This window comes from Paramormyrops kingsleyae, chromosome 4, assembly GCF_048594095.1.
Source record: "Paramormyrops kingsleyae isolate MSU_618 chromosome 4, PKINGS_0.4, whole genome shotgun sequence".
Classification (NCBI taxonomy): Eukaryota; Metazoa; Chordata; class Actinopteri; order Osteoglossiformes; family Mormyridae; genus Paramormyrops; species Paramormyrops kingsleyae.
The window spans coordinates 12,024,240-12,045,785 of NC_132800.1; the positions used below are offsets into that span (position 1 = coordinate 12,024,240).

A 21,546-nucleotide genomic window follows, 5' to 3' on the forward strand; every position below is an offset into this window, starting at 1 on the left:
CTGACAAACGCACCTCCTCTGGTCTCTGTCACTAATTAATTACTACTTTCACACTTTTTCCCTACACCCCCCGCCAATCCCCCCCCCCCCCCCCCCCCCCGCCGCCCCATCAATGGTTTAGCTCTACGGCACAAGTGACAACGTTCCCAAGTGATCGATTTAAAAAATGTTTCATGAGAAACAGTTGCGCCCCCCTAGACCTTAAAACCTCAGAGCAGGAGGTGACCGCTGTGGTCTCAGGGCGTCCACATTGACCTGGCCAGTGTCCACCATACCAAAGATTCAATAAGATGTTATTAAAAACGCTAGGAGCCACTGTAACCCCCCCCCAAGGATGCACAGAGCGGTCGGCATGCTAATGAGCTACTCTGGCGCGTTGAAAACAAAAACACCCCGAGTGGAACAATATACAGCCACTCAATTTCAATATTTACACACTTACGCTTGTCACATAACCAAGGGGCCTTTTCTCTGCCGAGAACGAGCCACACGTCTGGATTTAAGCACTTTAAATATCACAAGGCTGCTAACATAATATAGATGAAGCAACAAAGGGGGCAACCAAACAAGCATCATAAGATAAGCCCCAAACACTGCAGGCCTACTGAGAGCAGACATCTCACTTCCTTCCTCATGATGGTCTACAGACGCACCATGGTTGCACCAGTAATGTCCACGGTGGGTAATGAAACACGAGGGAGGGTCACTCACAGCCAGTGGGGGGGGGGGGCGGGGTGTATTTTGCATGACCGGCGGTCGGGTGAATAGCATCTGTGAAGCAGAGAAACCAGCCGGAGACGTGACCGGAAACTTCTGGAAGGCATTCATGACCCTTTATCGCCTGTAGCTATGGCAGCCAGAGGATGGTCAAAAAAAAAAAAGAAAAGAGAAAAAACACACAAAACCCAACCAACACACACACACGCACCACGCATCTCATGCTTATGAAGAGTTTTCACTGGTCCGATATGCAGACTAATTAGGTTCCACACAACTGGGATTTTCTTTTCCATTTTGTTCACAGTTTTCTGTCTTTAACAGGGGAAGATGTCAAGAAATCCCCAAACGTCAGCATGAGCAAACACTCCTGTCGAGTGGCGGCACACGTAGACGGAGGACAGTCAACTGGAACGGCAGCCATTTATATTTCCATCATCTGACTGCATCTTTTTCTAAACAAGTCCTAAAAGGATTTAAACGTACAACACACTGCAATTCCCCATAGAGGGGACAGGCAGATTTAACTAGATTTTCCCTCTCCAAACCGGAACAACACCACCATTACAAGTTAAATTCCTCATTTGCTTCGCTCTTTTACAGATAAAGACTAAAATATCTTCCTTAACAGTATATTAAAAATTTGCTAGCATGATTATCTGGGAGAGAGGGCTTACACACATGCTACCAAACCAATCAGAGTGTTTCTTAATAAGCTGACCAATGGGGGGGGGGGACTATGATCACTCAAACCGGCCTATCAGAAAGGGAGCTAAATCAAAATTGTAAGTTCAACTTTATAAGACTTGACTCAACTGTGTCTAAGTGGCAGACAGACACTGGAAACTGGGAAGCCGCCAAAATGCAGGACTTCTAAGCAGCTCCTTTAAGACCAGACCGTAGCAGCAAACCCATCAAGCACCTGCTGAGCAATTTAAACAGGAGTGTCAGGAATGACAAACACTGACCGTGTAAACAAGCCACCGCCATTGTCTTCTGCTCACATGGACCCAAAAATCAGATGCTCAACTATCACTGGCAACTACGACTTACAGCACTCAGCCAAAAATAATGCCAGAGGTCAGAGGGTGGACCATTACCCCCCCCCCCCCGCAGCCCCCGAAGGCCACACCCCACCATGATCCTGTGCAAAACACAGTTATGGACCTGTGACACCATTTTGCATTAGAATTGACATTGGTTTTCTAAAGTCACCACCACACCACAAACGCAGGCTCTGGGTTTGAAATTTCAGATATTTTAATGAAACCAGCAGATTTGGGGGTGGGGGGAGGCACTCATCTGCATTACAGATTAGGGGGCTTTAAGGAAAAGGGGGAAAAAAACCCATCCATAATTCATTACATGTTTCATCTGGAGCCGGGAGACTGCAGCAACCCTAGCAACTGGATCCTGGCAACAGCAACAACCCCCCCCCCCTCCCACCACCACCTTGTTTTCTTTATCCCCAGCCTATCAGAAGCCAGGGTCCCCGATTTCACCCAGCCAATCAAAAAAAAAATGGGATGAAGAGACAGAAAATTGAGGGGGATTCCTCACAGCAGCAACCAAGATCTATCTGAGCACAGTCTGATCTGCAGCATCACTTATGGGGCTCTTGTCACATCCAGAAATTCCACTATGCACGTCGTATGAAAATGATGGATGACTGATACTCCCCGTCAGGAAAGCAGGAAATTCAGCCTATGAATAGAACTGTAGAGTGAAACATGCCAGAAGTAGGACAGTATATAATCTATAATTGCAAAATGAGTTGCTACACTTACTGCACATTGATAAACCTAAAGCAGCCTAACATTACAATACTGCAGTTGCCACTGATGCTTATGTTTCAAGGGTACAACGGAAGTTCCCACATCAGAAAATGCTGGTCTGATTCCAGGAATAGCTCTTCCTCCCAACATGGTAATCATATTCTGATTTAACTGAACATGCCATTATCACGGCTGGAAGGAGACCGCGGGCGTAGAACAGGGAGCAGCCTAGTGTGTGTGTGTGTGTGTGTGTGTGTGTGTGTGTGTGTGTGTGAAGCAGCAATTCAGGACTGTGTCCCAGGCACACACAAAGCCGTATTGATTGGCTGGGGTGTCGGCCCCCTCCCTCACCCACCGGGCCTCCGCTACCATTGTTAGGGGAGGTAAGCTCCCTAATGCCGCCCCCACCACCTCACTCCTGCATGTGTCAGGAGAACAGAGACCTGATACGATCGCTCTTTTCAGGCTGCGGTGTCCAAAGCCCTTATTTGGGAGCGTGGGCTTGGCTGCCTGGCCAGGGGGCTTCAGCGTCACCCCCCCTGCACTGGCTTAACTTTGCTGCTAATTCAACACCTGCATCTTTCTGTCCTTTGTTAAATGTCAACACCTCATTTCCTGTCCATTCACCCAATCCACCTCCCTCCTCCATCTAGCAGTTTTAAAGTGTCTCTCCCTCTCAGCCTCCTTTGATGACTTATGTCCATCCTCTGTGCATTTCTCCTCTCATTTATCGAGCAGACGCTTTTACCCAAGGCCACATGCAGTTGCATAAGCGAGGTCAGCCAGTCCCTGGAGCACTTGGGATTAAGGGCCCTGCTCTGGGGTTTGAACTGGCGACCCTCTGGTCACAGGCAGAGCATCTATCCTGCTAAACACAGACTGCCCCCAGGACAGCAAACCCTCCCCAGACCTTCACGGAACCTGGCCAATCAAGCCCAACCGCTGCCAGGAGTTCCTCCCTGTCTAACCTGATGGCTCTGTTAGTGTCCTCGAAGCATTAACTGGGAACCTCAAAGTCTTCGGGGGGGGGGGCTTTAGGACCATGTGGAACTTCAACATGGATCCTGACCGACATGCAAGTATAGGGCATGTATCACACCACTGATTCACTATGGAACAGCAGACTAAACAGCCAACTCTACAGTATCAAAAACCCTGGCAAGGAGGAAGAATAGAGTTTGGGGGAGGGGGTATATCTGGGTGCGCCACCTGGTGGCGAGACGCTCACCAGCAAAAAAAATGAAAAATCCAGTACAGAACAAGATATGCCAGAATATTGACTTTCTGCTCTAGAACCCAGGTCTCCAGGTGTCAGAGCCAAAGTCAACGCTGAAATGAGGGGACCGATATCATCACCATAACAACGCGGTCACAGATCGTGCATCAGAGCTCACTGTCAATCAGTGTCATCAAGGACGAGGACATCACAGATCAGCCAAAGATCGATACCCAAGTCGAGAGCTTTCAGTCTTGAATGTGGAGGTTCACTAAAAACATTAGGGACGTGATCACAATGTACCCCTGCCTGTCCTGAGCTGTCTGGAACCGACCCCCACCCCGCAGTGATTCTGTTCTGCAGTGCCACCCCCCAGTGATTCTGTTCTGCAGTGCTTCCCCAATCCCGTCACTGAGGACCGATAGATTAATGGGAGGGAGCAAAACACTGTCTGTGGGTCCCTGAGGACCAGATTGGGAATCACTGCTGTACTGGATAAAGTTAGATAGATGGATGGATGGATGGATGGATCAATGGATGAGCATCCAACTACTTGCTTGGATGCTCTTGTCAGGAGCCATCGTGCCAGCTTACACTTCCACATAGCTAAAGGCTAATTACAGCATGACAGGTGAGAGACTGAGCACAGCGGAATTCACACCAGGCAGCAAGAGCGGCGGCTTTGCGGCTGCGGCTCTTAATCACCGCAGCTCCATCCATCCCACAAATTACAGTGTCGCCCCACGGAAATGGCCTGCGACCTCGGAGGGCACACTAGGAAAACCAATCAGAAGGCACCATCCAAAAAATAAAAAATACATGGTCCCCACAATGTAATATACACATAACCCACACACACAGCACTCAGACCTGCATTGCCCATCCCCTACAGGAGAGGGTGATGCCCGCACACACCAGGCCCGCTGGATTAGAGCCCATCAGACACCCCTGACTGAGGACCCAGAACACACAGTCCGGACTCCCCGGTTCTCCAAACTGGAAGCCATAACCCATCAAGCAGCTGCTTTGAGCTGAACAGCTTATTTCATGTGTGGATGCATCTACTCACACACTGCTAGCCCAGCCTGGAGGAATCCCCCCGGGAGTGAGGTGGGGGCTCTACCAAGGCGCTGCAAATTAGGATTCGGCAGGCGTGGGCTGGAATGAACCAGCGCGTGTGGGCAGCGGGCTCGTTAAGAGCCGAGATCGGGCTCCTCCTTCGCACAGGGTGACACCTCGTTAATGTGGACCGCTACTGGAGCGCGACGGGCTAGTCATGTGACTCGGAAAAATAAATCCCTTAAATTTAAGCCAGGGCAGATCAGACCCAGGCTGAGTCCGCATCACCGACACCAGGTTTATACGGGTAACTGGTCGTGGCAGCAGCTTGGCACCATGCCATCCGCTGGTCATTAGGGTGCCGCCTCAAGCATACAAACAGCAACGTGGCTGACGACTGAGGCCACCCGCGTGCAGTGGCTGCCTTGCCACTTTCCTTTACTTTATCGGGATCTTTAGCCTAAAGCAGCAGACATGTGAGGCAGAGAGCAAATGAGAAGCACATGTGCAGCTAGGCTCAGCTTCCAGTGAATAACCAGCTTCCTTTCGAACTGCAATTAATGATGATGGCGTCTCATTCAATTCAATGTTAACAGGGCTGGATGAAGCCCATGTGGCTCCGTAGGTAAGCTTCAGTGCCGGTGTTCTGAAAAACATCCTACTTTATCAAAACATCCTACCGTAGTGCTAATCGATAGCCCTAACCCTAACTCTTACCCTTACCCTAACCCTAACACCCCAAAAACCCTTACCTTAACCCTAACCCCTAAAACCTAACCCTAACCCCTAAAACCTAACCCTAATCCCAAAACGGTGGAACTGCACATGCACAGAAAGGCTCGATAGCACGTCTCGATAGGTAGGATGTTTTGTCAGAACACCGGCACCAGCCAAACGCTTTCTACAGGGGTAACAAAGGGATATCCCACAATGCAACACAGTCTCCCAAAACTCAAAAAAAATAAAACATCATCACTACCTTGTCAACCCCATGGAGCTAATCATTTTCCACACACATATGCATATGTAACAAGTTAACAGCCCCCCAAAAATTTGCTTTAGGTTAAAGATTTCATTTCAGCATGTCAGTTGATTTCCTCAGTGGCGTTCGGCTCATTGAACGCCCGGAGTGCTTAAGCAGTGACACCCAAAAATAGACCATGCCATTTGTAGACATGCCCCACACCTTCCAAATAAGTCACTTGCAAACATCCGCCACACCACCATTAACTTCATAGAAGCTTCTGTTCATCCAGGACTCACAGTCAGGAACATACATCCCTCGCCACGGTTGAAGATCCTCCACCTGAAGAGCTGCTTGGGTGAGTCTGTGCCTTCAGGTGTCTGTGTTAGTCTGGAAGAATGTACCATGTGATCTACTTCCAGACACCTCAATCACATGGTACAGCACACCTGTCTGGACCCCCGCCTCCCCCCACCCTTTTCAATAAATTCAGTCAGTCCTGCAACATGAGAGACACATTAAGTTGTGAAAAGTTTTACCTTTTTTCCTGGGGTGCCAAATCAGTCTGATCGGAAGCAATTAAAAATCCAATTAAAATGCTCATTTTGATAAGCGTGTGCACCTCTTGTTTCAACTCGCCGCAACATTTCAGTCGGAACAGAGGCTCAGCCAATTACAGTGACACAGAACGGGTGCTTAATCCTTTCTGTGATAAATCTCAGACACCCCCCCCCCACCACCACCATCCACCACTGCCATTAATGCGATGTCTGTAACAGAAGCCATTCCCACCCTTCAAAAATGACTCTGAAAAACCCTTTAAGAGACGCCCTGTCTGACCGTGATGTCACCTCTACAAGAAGTCAGACTGCAGCCTCTGTGGAGCTCGAACGGAAACCTTAAACAAAAGGAAGCATCTCCTGAAATCAGCAGGAATAACCAGCTTAGGAATACAAGCAGAAGTTTGTGCCAAGGCACATGAAAGTAGACATTACACAAAAACACACACACACACACAAAACCATCATGCAAACAGGGACTTTAATATACAAGCTAGAATATTGTGCAGATTCATACATGGCATGAGTACACACGCACACACACAACTATACAGCCTCAGGAGTGCAAAATGGCAGCAGTGGGGAAGCATTACAGATAGACGCAACACACAGGAAGGTTATGAACAATCGGTGCCCAGCAATCGCTACTCAGGGGCAGACATTTACAGGAGACCCAGTATGACAAAAACGAAATTAGGCGAATTATTGAGTTTTTGGTATTATTTCCGAAAAATCCGGACAGCGGACATGACTTGTTCCCAATTAGCAGTATTACATTATTCTTCATAGCGGGGGAGGTCTGCGCTCATGCATTTAGATGGATATTTCTGATTTATTACCCACCTGCCCACCTCAGTCCACCTCAAACCACATCGCAGTTGGCTCCCACTAAGTCTGAGTTTCATGTATGTCTTATTATTGTCTCAGCAAAGCGGCCAAAAGGCGATGCCAAGCCTTCATTCTGGATTCACAAAACCCTGTAGTAAATTATGCAGGCGGGTCCAGGCTGCCGGCAGCACACCGCTTAAGATCAGGCGAACACCAGATCAGAGACTTGGGTTCAGACAGGCTACCATATTTATCATGTACCAAAAAGGGGTTCATCAAAAATACAAATAGCACGATTAATCTTAATAATATGACGGTCTACTTTCGATTAAGAAATTTAATTCGACTCACAATTATACCTGAAGTGAATTATGAACGAGGGCGGAGAATAAAAAAGGACAAAATATTCTTCATGCGTGTTTGTCAGAAGTACAGGAATTGACACATTAACACATTTTAGTATTTGAACATCGTTTATTACTGAAACTAGTAATTATTTAAAACACATCATTTGCACATCAGGTCAAAACAAGCCTTTTGAATGGCACTCTAATCCGGGTCACCCCATGGCAATTCGGCGACTGAACAAAAGCTCCACTCCATCAAAGACGATAGCAAGTTTACGTTTAATGCGCCTCACTTAAGATCTCATTAGCGGCTGATAGACAGATCGACCACTGAACCAGATTAATACGCCTCTTCCTGCACGGCTGTCTGTCCGATCGCTGATTAACGCAGCGTTGATGTATGGCGCCACCTAGCGTTAGCATCCCTTGGGGGGGGGGGGGGGGGGGGGGCAGGGTAAAATGAAACCCGCAAAAATCTCAATGCTGCGGAACCTCCTCCCTCACCGGTTTAACTCTTATACAAATGGTGCATGTAGTTTATGAAACGTTAATAGGCCTACTGGTTTTTCAAAGCACAACCAAACACTTACTCATTACTAAAGATCCTACTACTGTGGTTTTACCAACACACCTTTTCCAAAAGGCACTAAAATAGCCTATCAGGTCAGTTGGGTGCTCGAAAACTTTTTAGCAGCCTGACAGACTAGCCTATATTTTAAAGAACATTGTGATCGGGGTCCAGTGCTTCGGATTTCCAGCACTATGGCCGGACTTAGGGCGTCTTTAAACCACTTCAGACGGAGCCCCGGGGAGACAGAGCCGTCAGAGATTTAAAAAAAAAAAAAAAAAAAAAAAAAACTCCGAAGCCCTTCAGACTGGGGGGGCCTGGTTATGAACTCATTTACCCATCCAGCCGCTTAATGGGCTGTGCCCATGACGGGCGTGAAGCCGGGGTGCGCCGGGGGGGGGGGGGGCGTATCACCAGGGGCAATCGGAAGTGAAGAATGTAATTAAAACACTTCATGCAGGATTTCTACACACACACATTTTTACAAAGTGTGTTGCAAAACAATGCACACATCAGTGAAACAGTTGTCCCGTAAAAGCTGATAAATTAAGGAGTGTTGCCTGAATACGACGAAAAAATCAATTAAATAACCAGTAGTGCCCTCTTTTCTACGTGCAACATTTATATTAGTTTTATATAAAGTTTTTGACTAAGATATGTTACATTTGTTGGTTTGACCGTTTTACGGACGTCTAACAGCAAAAAAAAGCATATAAGTAAGAATGTTGGAAGATACATGTCCGCTATACACTTGTATGAGGTTCCGCGGGGTCTTCGGCTTTATGCTTTATTGCTTCGTTCTTGCGATGGAGGTTCAGGGCCCAATAGCTATATACTACATCTTCATTATATAATGTGGAAATATGAGTTTTAACCGCAAAGAGTAAAATGCATAAACGGCTACCGAGATCTTGAGTTTATCTGACGTTCTCAGATGGGCTCGTTTAATTAAAGCCTCAGAGACCCGCACCCAGAAATCTCGAGTCAAATTACAGCCTGGCTCTCCTACACGCTTTAAACCGTATGAATTATACAACGTACCGTTTTTAAATAAATGGCAAATGTCACAGTTTTAAGCTACATGCGCTTGGGGTGCTCTTCTCGAAACTTTATTAAGGTGTGCGGGCAAAATAGAATTAATTTGGCATTTCGCCTCATTTCGATCCAAGCTAATGCAAAATAAAAAAGTCCACTTTGAGTGTATTACGCGGTAATTACATATAAATTGTTTCAGAAGTCAGATCCGAATAAATGGGAAATATGGCAATTAAATCGACTTTAATTCCGCGTTTGAGATCCAACTACAAATGATTTAATTTAGCTATACTAAATAAGGAAAACAAACAACGCATTTTATTCTAATTTTAGCTTTATTGGCACCTTTTATATAGAAAACGACTGTATTCATTCACATTTATCTACGATTCGTATAGATAATATGTTTTCATACAACAAATCATCACAAAAGTAAACCACGTTACAATGGTTATGAAAGGGTACTAAGTTTACCCCACCTTTTCGCGCTGTGTGAGTTTTAATGAAAAGCAGGAGAGACTCTGAACCTGTTATGCATGCAAGTGTTAATGCTTTCGCACTACAGAGGCCGAAGGAAGCAATTCTGCATTAAAAAGGTCAAGAGAGGAAAATCACCACGTGGTACTCGAAGCTCTCTAGGGTACGAACAAACATCCATATTTTATCCAGCGCAGTAAATTGCCTAAATATAGGTTTGTTATAGACTGGGTTCCGGTGTTTCAGCATGATATTTAGTGCAATCATGCCGATTAATTAAGTACAGTCGCAAGTCTGCTGGGAAGCTGAGACCAACCTCACAATGCATATTGTCACGTCAGAGGTGCCTTTAGACATAATGACTTTTATAATGAAGCGTTTTCACACAGAGATTGCATTCACCCTTGCATGTGGATGCTACAGAACAGCTTGGAGACTCTCGCCGTAAATGCATGTTGAATCGTGAGAAATGCCAATCTTGTCTTTTCCCTCGCCCAGAATTACCAGTGACTACCTGTCTGCCTACCAGCACATAACCAGGTATTAAAATAACGAGTTTGAACACAACCCTAGTTGGCAATCCTACTGAAAGGGACCTATCGGTAGGATTGCCCAACCCCCTACAATTTTTTTGTCTATGGGCCTGCTGCCTACCTTGCACATCTTGCAACTTCCCCACCAAATCAAATTTGCAGCAGTTATCCCAGAATCCTTTTCCCCCTATCTAATGCATTGTGGGAAATTACATAAAATGGTGTGAGGATGGAGGCTGAATGGAGGTGGAGTCACAGGCCGACAATGATGTCATTTTTCAAAAAAAAAAAAAAAAAAAAAACGGAACAAAGTCAACAGCAATTGAATGTTTTTGTGTCCTACTGTCCTTTAGTTTCATCCATGCAAGCGAGTCGATTTGTGCATTCTGAGTTGCCAGGGTTGCCAGCTGTCACGCATCAGGGGTGACACACTTTCAGATTCTCATGCTCGCACACAAAATCTTACAGCAAATCTATATTATTCCATTATAAACCTGAAATTAGCTACATCAAAAACACTGGGGCAGTTTGCAAACCCGAGAGACTATTTACAAGGTAATAAACCTGTCACATACATGTAAATGCATGTGCAGACTTGTCTCGAAATTAAAATCTCATTCCAGCCAGCTGACCAAAGTTGGCAGCCCTTTTTAAGCTCTGCTCAGGGATGTCAAGCTGTAGTGCCGCTGACCAGATCCATCAGAACTGATGACTGGCTTGGTCGTGGTGGGACAGATTTGGCATTTCTGCAACTAGTGGACATTGCTGTGGACCCAGGTGAACCAATGGGAAAGTGAAGGCTACTGACTTCCTTATGGCAAAACTGCACTGAGTTAAGAGAGTAAAGCGATGTCTCAGTAAGGCTAAAGATCCTAAAAACAGTGACACTGGGCTTTGTTTAACGCCCCCCCCCCCCCCCCTTCGAGGTGACACATCCCTAAAGCCAGCCGCCTATTCGGTGGACCAGCTTCGGCGCCTTCTTCTTCTTGCCTTCTTCCCTCAGCCATGATTTCCTCCGCTTAGTGTCCACGTGACCTGAGTAGAGACACATAACTGGTAAATGCACTATTAATACGCGGGCAGAGTCGCCCAGCCAGGCTGCAGTGAACTTCCCTCTCAAACATCACTTACAAATAATCTACAGAAACCTGTGGCTCAAAGTACTTAGTCTCTGGTGCACTCAATAGCCTACAACCAGGTGATTCATCTTGTCTGGACTGGTCTAATGTCTGCCTATTTGCTTGAGCTAATTGCTTCCACTACACAATAGGGGGGGCGGGTAGAGGTGATGGTTAAACCCAGCTATAAAGTGCAATTCATTCTTTACATGTGACTATCATACAATGTAGCATTACCTTTTATCGTACATATCTCAGGCTTGTTTTACGGATGATGAACCTACCACACTACCCCCACCAAATATGACCCCCCCCCCTATTGTGTAATACTAGGCCAGTCGTATCAATCGGACAGTCTACAGAAGGTGCATTGAGCTAGGAAAGTTGAGTTTCTTTTCTTCTGTATAATTGCAGTCAAAAGTCTCAGCCTGAATGATATGGAAAATGGGAGAAAAATGGGATGCAGTGTCTAAGGAAGCTGTAAAGCTTTTAGCTTTGACATTACCCCCCGCCCCCCAGAGACGTGGCCCCAGGAGTGAAGGCTGGACTGAGGGACCCACCTCTGGCCTGGCCCAGGCTGGGGGAGCCACGGTCCTCCTCTTCCTCTGGGCCTCCCTGTGGCGCAGGCCTCAGGTAGCGGGGGACAGAGGGAGCACTGGGGAGAAGGTTCTGCCTTCGGCGTTGGTGCTCCACCTCCAGGGCCTCTTGGTCAGCTACACCTGGGTGGGAGACAGATAACTGACAGGACTGCTTTCTTGAAGATGAAGCAAAATTCCCCAGCCTGGGCAGTTACTTCAAGAGTAGCGCTCAGGATCACCTCACATTTTAAACATTGTAGGTTTTACTAAGTACAAATTATAGAATTTAATTAATTCATATTACAATGTTGTACATTACAGGGTTTCATGTGGAGTCTATACCAAGAAGCAAAGGACACGAGGCAGGGGGGACACCCTGGACGGGATGCCAGTCCATCACAGGGCACGAGGCAGGGGGGACACCCTGGACGGGATGCCAGTCCATCACAGGGCACGAGGCAGGGGGGACACCCTGGACGGGATGCCAGTCCATCACAGGGCACGAGACGGGGGGACACCCTGGACGGGATGCCAGTCCATCACAGGGCACGAGACGGGGGGACACCCTGGACGGGATGCCAGTCCATCACAGGGCACGAGACGGGGGGACACCCTGGACGGGATGCCAGTCCATCACAGGGCACGAGACGGGGGGACACCCTGGACGGGATGCCAGTCCATCACAGGGCACGAGACGGGGGGACACCCTGGACGGGATGCCAGTCCATCACAGGGCACGAGGCGGGGGGACACCCTGGACGGGATGCCAGTCCATCACAGGGCACGAGGCGGGGGGACACCCTGGACGGGATGCCAGTCCATCACAGGGCACGAGGCGGGGGGACACCCTGGACGGGATGCCAGTCCATCACAGGGCACGAGGCGGGGGGACACCCTGGACGGGATGCCAGTCCATCACAGGGCACGAGGCGGGGGGACACCCTGGACGGGATGCCAGTCCATCACAGGGCACGAGGCGGGGGGACACCCTGGACGGGATGCCAGTCCATCACAGGGCACGAGGCGGGGGGACACCCTGGACGGGATGCCAGTCCATCACAGGGCACGAGGCGGGGGGACACCCTGGACGGGATGCCAGTCCATCACAGGGCACGAGGCGGGGGGACACCCTGGACGGGATGCCAGTCCATCACAGGGCACGAGGCGGGGGGACACCCTGGACGGGATGCCAGTCCATCACAGGGCACGAGGCGGGGGGACACCCTGGACGGGATGCCAGTCCATCACAGGGCACGAGGCGGGGGGACACCCTGGATGGGATGCCAGTACATCACAGGGCACGATGTAGGGGGGACACCCTGGACGGGATGCCAGTCCATCACAGGGCACGAGGCGGGGGGACACCCTGGACGGGATGCCAGTCCATCACAGGGCACGAGGCGGGGGGACACCCTGGACGGGATGCCAGTCCATCGAAGGGCACGAGGCGGGGGGGCACCCTGGATGGGATGCCAGTCCATTACAGGTGACACATACTCCCACACACAATCAGGCAGTAGGGGACAATTTACAGATGCCACTTTCCATAGATGCATTTTTCATTGAAAATAATGAAGACGGATGTGTGATATATTCTCTTTGTTCATATTTATATAGCTGTGCAGCACTGAAGTTGAAATATTTTTCAGTCGAAATAGCCCCTATTAAGACGTAATTTCTTCTTCTTTTTTCTTCTTGTATTCGGTCTATAAAGTACGAAAACAATTAGAGCAACAGAATAAATTGCCAAAGACAAATTTGATTAAAGTTAAAACATCCCCTCCAGCCACCTCTTTCCAAGCCTGGCATTTATTTGCCATTTGTGTTTCATACAGCGCGGTTTGTGTTGGATAGTCATGTAAATAAAAAAACAACGAGATTTCTTTTATTGCGCTGCATTTGTAATTTACATTTATATTGAATTAGCGGAGGCAGAAAGGGGGGGGGGGTGATTATGCTGCGAGATTACAGAGAGATTACATCGCCATTGTGTCGTGTAATTAAAGAAGGGGAAATATAAAGCGCCCACGTGGCCCGTGGTAGGACCATTTCTCATTTAGGAGCTTTTGACGTCATACCTACAGGCTGTGTCATCAGGTAGAGGACAGCAGGTAATTAGTGCCCGGGCGCACTCCTGCGGTAGTACTGTGTCTTGAACTTGAACACATAACGACAACGTTCGATGAACGTTCGGATGACGTTTTCTTTTCTAATCAGACAGCGCTCTACGAAGGGTTTGGTAATGAAGCTGGAAGGAAAATGAACTCGGCTGACTCATTTAATCCCCGCAAGGAGGAAAAACAAAGCAAATCGACTCCCCCTCCCCGACCCCCACCCCCCCGCATGAATTAAAAAACATCTTAATTAGGTTCCAAAATGAGGGAAACTGTTTCGGGGAAGGTGGAAACGGTGCATCCGCATCGTGACCCTTGGTTAAACTGAAAATCTACAGCATGGAAAATGATATTTTTTTTTAAACAGTAACCTTCGACTGCGCGGCGAGATTATAATTGCTTGTCACGTGTTTGCGCTGTTGTTCAGCCAAGTCTCGGATGATCGATATTTGTTTATGTTGTCATTTATTACATGTAATTCCTCAAGGGAAACCCCTAGCACGAGCTGCGGCCTGATCAATATAATTTAATTACATTTTTGTGTCTTTTGTTTAGAGTAATTATAATGCAATTATATGGCTATTGTTGTTGTTGTTGTTATTATTATTATTCCTTGTTGCACACCATAGAGTTACAATCTTTGTACGGATCGTTTTATGTACCAGACGGTCCCGAACTGAGACCGAACGCCTTTTCAACGCCCCAGACCAAATCAGTGACTGCCCCCTAGCGGTTCTCCGTGATTTATTTGGCCTTTGGTTGTCGTGACAACGTCTTTTGATTGACAGCCAGACTAGGCCACCAGGGCCGCAGGCTGGGAGGGGCCGCTGTCCTTCGAGTGTTGCGACATATTCATTACCAGACCTCAGCCTGCCAGCAGAGGTGGAGGGTATCACAGAGACCAGAACAGCCCCAGATGTGAGCATTGGGAAGACTGATAATAGCCTTGATGGACTTTACGAATTACCCACTGGGTTGGATCCACTAAGTTTAAGTAAAAGTAATTGCTACGTGCCAACACCGTGACAACAGTAATCCAGAACTATCAGTAAAAACTCTAATAGTGGCATTTTTGTTACATCTTGAGATGGACATGCTGGGCATTCACTCTATTTGGACCGTGATTCACATCGTGCCGCTTCTTCCAGTGTGGCGGTTTTCAGAATTGCCCCATAACTTTCAGATAAACAGGGAGTCATTTGTGCCTCACATTGAACTCTGGAAACTTACATGCACTCGCCGGATTGGTTTAGAAAATTTGCTCCGCTAAGCACTAAACAGTTGACCTTTCACAATTTTATATTTAAGAAAAGGAAAGAACCTATTAAAAGTTTTAAATTACCTTAACGCTACACGTGAATAAAGTGACAGACTGATGTGATGAGGAGAGTTATATTATTAGTAGTAGTAGTAGTAGTAAATGACGATGCAAGATTTCTTGGTTAGCTAGAAAACTGAGAAGGGTCTGGCTGCAGCCACTCAGAACGTGCACTCTCAGCTCCAGCACGCTCAGCTACTGACGTCAGATGCACGCTCAGCCATAACAGGAAGTGCAACCGGGGAATCCTCGTAGTGTTAAACTGCTTGATGACGTTAATAAAAAATAAAAAAAAAGTGCAAGGGAATCAAGCGCTAACTTGATTCTTGAGGCCAGAACGGTATGTTAAGGTTTATTATTTGTATTACTGAATTATATAGTTACAAGTTTATTTCATGCCATACATTATTGCAATGTAGTGCGTTAGTAACTTTTTTCTCTGACTGGAGTGAATTATTTCAGTTAGGGAAACTACTAGCCAGTTGGCTCACGTTATCTTACGGTAAAATAGACACATTTCTACTTTTAAAGAGCTTTTCATGGAGTTATCTTGTGAGTGTCTTCGTTTCCAGCATATAGTTTTTAGTTGTTCATTTGGTCTTCAGGAAAACGTTTATCGGTCTCCTTACGGCAAGGCAAGACAAGTTTATTATCATACACAGGGTATATTTAAATTAGATGTTCTTATTGGTTTGTTTAGTTTAGTTTTTTTTTTATATCTCTTATCTGAAAAAAATAAACATTTGATTCCTGATGTCGTGACCAGTGATCCTTGTTTTTTTCCATCCATCTTTTATTAAGCACAGTTTGGTACCTCATGGCATATGTAAAGTGTATTACGTATTACAGTTCTGATCGATACATAAGATTATTAATAGCACAGAATTGTACACAGGATTTTTTAAAATTCTATTTTACTCTCTTCACACACACATATAAATATGGTGTGTGTGTGTGTGTGATTATATATATATATATATATATATATGTGTGTGTGTATATGTGTGTATATATGTGTGTATATGTGTGTATATATGTGTGTATATGTGTGTGTATATGTGTGTATATATGTATATATATGTGTATATATATGTATATATATGTGTATATATATGTATATATATGTGTATATATATGTGTATATACACTCACCTAAAGGTTTATTAGGAACACCTGTTCAATTTCTCATTAATGCAATTATCTAATCAACCAATCACATGGCAGTTGCTTCAATGCATTTAGGGGTGTGGTCCTGGTCAAGACAATCTCCTGAACTCCAAACTGAATGTCAGAATGGGAAAGAAAGGTGATTTAAGCAATTTTGAGTGTGGCATGGTTGTTGGTGCCAGACGGGCCGGTCTGAGTATTTCACAGTCTGCTCAGTTACTGGGATTTTCACGCACAACCATTTCTAGGGTTTACAAAGAATGGTGTGCAAAGGGAAAAACATCCAGTATGCGGCAGTCCTGTGGGCGAAAATGCCTTGTTGATGTTAGAGGTCAGAGGAGAATGGGCCGACTGATTCAAGCTGATAGAAGAGCAACTTTGACTGAAATAACAACTCGTTACAACCGAGGTATGCAGCAAAGCATTTGTGAAGCCACAACACGCACAACCTTGAGGCGGATGGGCTACAACAGCAGAAGACCCCACCGGGTACCACTCATCTCCACTACAAATAGGAAAAAGAGGCTACAATTTGCACAAGCTCACCAAAATTGGACAGTTGAAGACTGGAAAAATGTTGCCTGGTCTGATGAGTCTCAATTTCTGTTGAGACATTCAAATGGTAGAGTCAGAATTTGGCGTAAACAGAATGAGAACATGGATCCATCATGCCTTGTTACCACTGTGCAGGCTGGTGGTGGTGGTGTAATGGTGTGGGGGATGTTTTCCTGGCACACTTTAGGCCCCTTAGTGCCAATTGGGCATCGTTTAAATGCCACGGCCTACCTGAGCATTGTTTCTGACCATGTCCATCCCTTTATGACCACCATGTACCCATCCTCTGATGGCTACTTCCAGCAGGATGATGCACCATGTCACAAAGCTCGAATAATTTCAAATTGGTTTCTTGAACATGACAATGAGTTCACTGTACTACAATGGCCCCCACAGTCACCAGATCTCAACCCAAAAGAGCATCTTTGGGATGTGGTGGAACGGGAGCTTCGTGCCCTGGATGTGCATCCCACAAATCTCCATCAACTGCAAGATGCTATCCTATCAATATGGGCCAACATTTCTAAAGAATGCTTTCAGCACCTTGTTGAATCAATGCCACGTAGAATTAAGGCAGTTCTGAAGGCGAAAGGGGGTCAAACACCGTATTAGTATGGTGTTCCTAATAATCCTTTAGGTGAGTGTATATATATATATATATATATATATATATATATATATATATATATATATATATATATATATATATATATATATATATATATATATATATATATGTGTGTGTATATGTATGTAACAGTGGTTATATATAGAATAAGGGGACACGCGCAGTGTGCCCGTTAGCGAGCTATGATTATTGCACAATTAATTTTTCCTTGTAATAACAACGGAAAAAATAAAGTAGCAGGGTCTGAACATTAGTGCTCTCGCTACGCTACCACAGCCACGATGCTAATAATTACAAGAATAACATGCGAGCATTTAGTTTGATTAACTTGATCTGGTATTCAAAATCTAACATTTTAAATAAACCAACAACGGCCAGCCAAACAACATAAATATGCACATGTTAACATGATTACGAATATTTCATATCGTTCATAATTGGCAAGACAGTAAATCGAAAACTTACCATTTTTACACTTTATTAGCACTTTATTAGCACAACTAACGATTCCCCGGTTGCACTTCCTGTTGTGGCTGAGCTTGCACCTGACGTCAGTGGCTGAGCGTGCAGGTGGCTGAGCGTGCAGGTGGCTGAGCGTGCAGGTGGCTGAGCGTGCAGGTGGCTGAGCGTGCAGGTGGCTGAGCGTGCAGGTGGCTGAGAGTGCAGGTGGCTGAGCGTGCAGGTGGCTGAGCGTGCAGGTGGCTGAGCGTGCAGGTGGCTGAGAGTGCAGGTGGCTGAGAGTGCACGTTCTGAGCGGCTGCAGCCAGACCCTTTTGGGAAAACTTGCTGGATTTAAGGCGGCCTAATTTAAATGGGCCTTATCTTTGTTGAGGGGCTTCCAACGTGGGGGGCTGTGAGATTATTTCCAGAGTATTAAAAACGTGAAAACAATTATCACAGTCACAACTGTGTCACAGACTGGGGGGATCGCAAGTCCAGCTGAACTCCCAACTTTGTGATATAGACCCCAGAAAGATATTAGCAGTATTCTTGCCAATCAGACAGTCACAGTCTCCAATCAGTAATGCTCAATCCCTTCAAGTTTCTGAAGAAAGGGCTTGGGGCATGGGAGGGGTGTGGGTATTTACATTAATATTATTGGCTAACGGGCTGTGCAAATGGGACCGCATGGGAGGGGTGTGGGTATTTACAGTAATATTATTGGCTAACTGGCTGTGCTAATGGGACCGCATGTGAGGAAGCAGGGGGGCAGCATAACCACACGGGAAACAAGGCGAGCCTCCAAAATCACACCCAAACACATGAGAGGGTGCTCAGGCAAGCGTGTAGGCGGCCGCCCACAGTGCAGCGGACATTGTACAGGACACTTACGCGCACTCATACAGTACAGGACACTTACGTGTTAGAATTGCAGAATTATGTAAATCTGTAACAAATACACACATGAACACAGAAAATTTGATAGGAATAACCGGGGTTGGATTTAAGATTTGATCTAAAAATGTATTATTCCTTTCTTCACCCTGAGCGTACTAAAGCCACCTGATATTTTATAACACAAAGCGCAAAAGGTCTACATGACCAGCAGGTGGAGCCATTGCATCACAATTAGATTTGGGAGGCATCGTTTGGAAAGCTTACCTGCACGGAGGCATGCCGGCGAAATGTTTTTTTTTCCTGTATATACTGTTGGACACGTCTACGAACATATTACAGTAAACATTATCGGTTATAATACTGTTGCGTTAAATGTAACAGAAAATATTCATAAAAATAAAAATTCTGCCTTAGTTCCAGTTTCCATAATCCCCGTAAATGCAAGCTGCTGTTTTTAACAAATGAACAGTTTCCCCAGTTAAAAAAACGACTTAAAGCTACGTCTTAATATGTCTCGGAGCCATGCGTCAACGTCCACGCTGGCGGGGAGAGACTTGCTAAATTATATATGCAACATTAATAACGTAGATCGAAAATTCGCCATGTATGCGGCATTCTACGCGCCACGCTTTCGGTGCTAGAAAACGACATTTGACAGCTTTCTGCATTGCGTGTGCACCTTTGAGCCCGATTTTTCGTAGGTGATCCTATATAGACTGAGTAAAATTAATGTATTCATCACGCAAGCCGTGCAGACCTCTTACTGGTGTCAGGTAATAGTTTAGCTATATTAAAATAAAGATGACGTCTTACTGTGTGCAGCGGTACGCCTTTTATATGATAGTTCATCATTACATATATAAGTTCCTTGGGTGTCTCAAGTCACCCTAAATGAGAAGACATTTTAGGGTACACATACATTACCTGCTGGAGGTGGTATAGGATGTCATCTGTAAATGAAGTAACGTATACCGGTACAGTAGGATTTCTTGTGAAACTTACCTTAAATTTACTAACACAGAAACGATGGGATTTTTGAAGTGAATCCTGTATATGCTGACTGCACAACACAAGTCTCTTTTTCTGCAAACTGGATTCAGAAAATATCCAAGAATACCCCAGGGCCAATTACCCTTTTGGTGGGTACACACATCATGCTGATCCCAAGTGAGCAGTAGATAGTCAACAGGAAACCAGATTAGAGCTGAATCACACAGAGTTAGGTAGTGACAGATTAATCCATTCACTGCCTTCCCCAAAGCGGTTCAAGTCACCTTTATCCGTCAGTCACTCAATTCACGAGGACTGTCCCATAAGTTATTTAAGCTGCACACAAACATTTTGAAACAATCATTGAAGGCTATAGAGAGCCACCTTTTGAACCGCAAACATTGATTGGGTTGGTTTGTCATTAACCGGTTTAGTGGATTAAGGAAAATTAGGTGCATTGCAGACCAGTGTAGTGACAAAGTGAAAGTAAAAGGCATGTTTTAGATATGCAGAGCGACCCCTGTGTGAGGAGGTGACAAGCAAGCAGACATCAGGGGGTAACAGCCCAGGTGAGAGGGAGACTGCAAAGGTTAAAATCACACACACACACACACCCCACTGCATCATCCCCAAAATGGCTGGATGCTCAATTTATTGGTTCCAAATGCATTTAACAAAGTACACAAAACCCCCTGTGTGTTTTTCCCCTCATTCTTAGTTCTTAAGTTTTGTTCTTCCACAACATTAATATAAACAGCTATTTAGCAACAATGCAGCAATGGGGGAAAAGCACTGTATTCAAAACAAAAAGACAGAAATAGTATATAATATAATTTAATCTATATGGATGTACAAAAGATGAATGAGGAAAGGTTAGAAAGCTGGAAACAGGGAGGGGTTGATTATTACGTGAGTGTTTAGGTCTCTACATGAACAGTCAGCATGAGGAAGCAGTCATGCTTTACTGGGATGTAACAGATTGCTGAAGGCTGCAAGTGCCTAAGGGTGTTTAAGAGCAACACAGCAATGTGTGCACGGGGGGGGGGGGGGGGGGCACGAAAACCGCAGACTCAAACACTCTGCTTCTAGTCACACGATGGTCCCAAACAAAACTAAACGAAACGAAACGAAACAAGAACACAACCTGGAATAGAGTAATTTACAGCAGCTGCCTTCCGCAGAGGATGGTTCGGCCAGGATGGAGGCGCGTCTTTTTGGAAAGGTACTCCGGGCTTGCGGGCCGCTATCGTGCGGGGTGACATGGGGAGCGCGTGTTCGCACGCCTGAGCGCCCGCCCAGTGTGCTCTGCTCACGCCTTGCCGCCACGTCACTTGTGCTCCAGTCGCAGGAGTTGCTCCTTACCATTGACGGTCAGGGATTTGAGCTGGCCGTCCTCTTCCACCTCCACGCGCTCCTGGCCATTCTCGACGATCCTGCGGGAGGGATTCGGGCGGAGGGGACACCGGCACGGTTATTTCAGGTGGCAGTGCGCACTGAACTGGGGTCATAAGGTCAAACCACGAAGCCAAAACAGACAGGTTTAAAGCAGGAAATGACTTCCGACCAGCAAGGCCAATTTACGTAATATTAAGCAAGTCAATTACAAAAGGTCCTGGTATTAAGTTCCCGCCAATGCTGAAACGACCGCCCCATTGGGCAGA

The 21,546-nt window shown here is 46.1% G+C and overlaps 1 protein-coding gene across 3 annotated transcripts in view; it reads right to left on the bottom strand.

Moving 5' to 3' along the window:
* Positions 1–9,385: 9,385 nt before the first annotated feature.
* LOC111857638 (dnaJ homolog subfamily B member 6-like) overlaps positions 9,386–21,546 on the bottom strand; it is a 31,371-nt gene continuing 19,210 nt past the window's right edge. For 2 of the 3 annotated variants that reach the window (XM_023838724.2, XM_023838726.2), the window contains exons 8-10: positions 21,248–21,318; positions 11,758–11,916; positions 9,386–11,114 (exon numbers count right to left, since the gene is read on the bottom strand). In XM_023838724.2, the coding sequence (XP_023694492.1) occupies positions 11,017–11,114; positions 11,758–11,916; positions 21,248–21,318 (328 nt within the window). In that variant the 3' untranslated portion in view covers positions 9,386–11,016. Of the gene's footprint in view, positions 11,115–11,757; positions 11,917–20,504; positions 21,319–21,546 lie in introns of those variants that run through there. The other variant, XM_023838727.2, reaches the window with a different exon arrangement.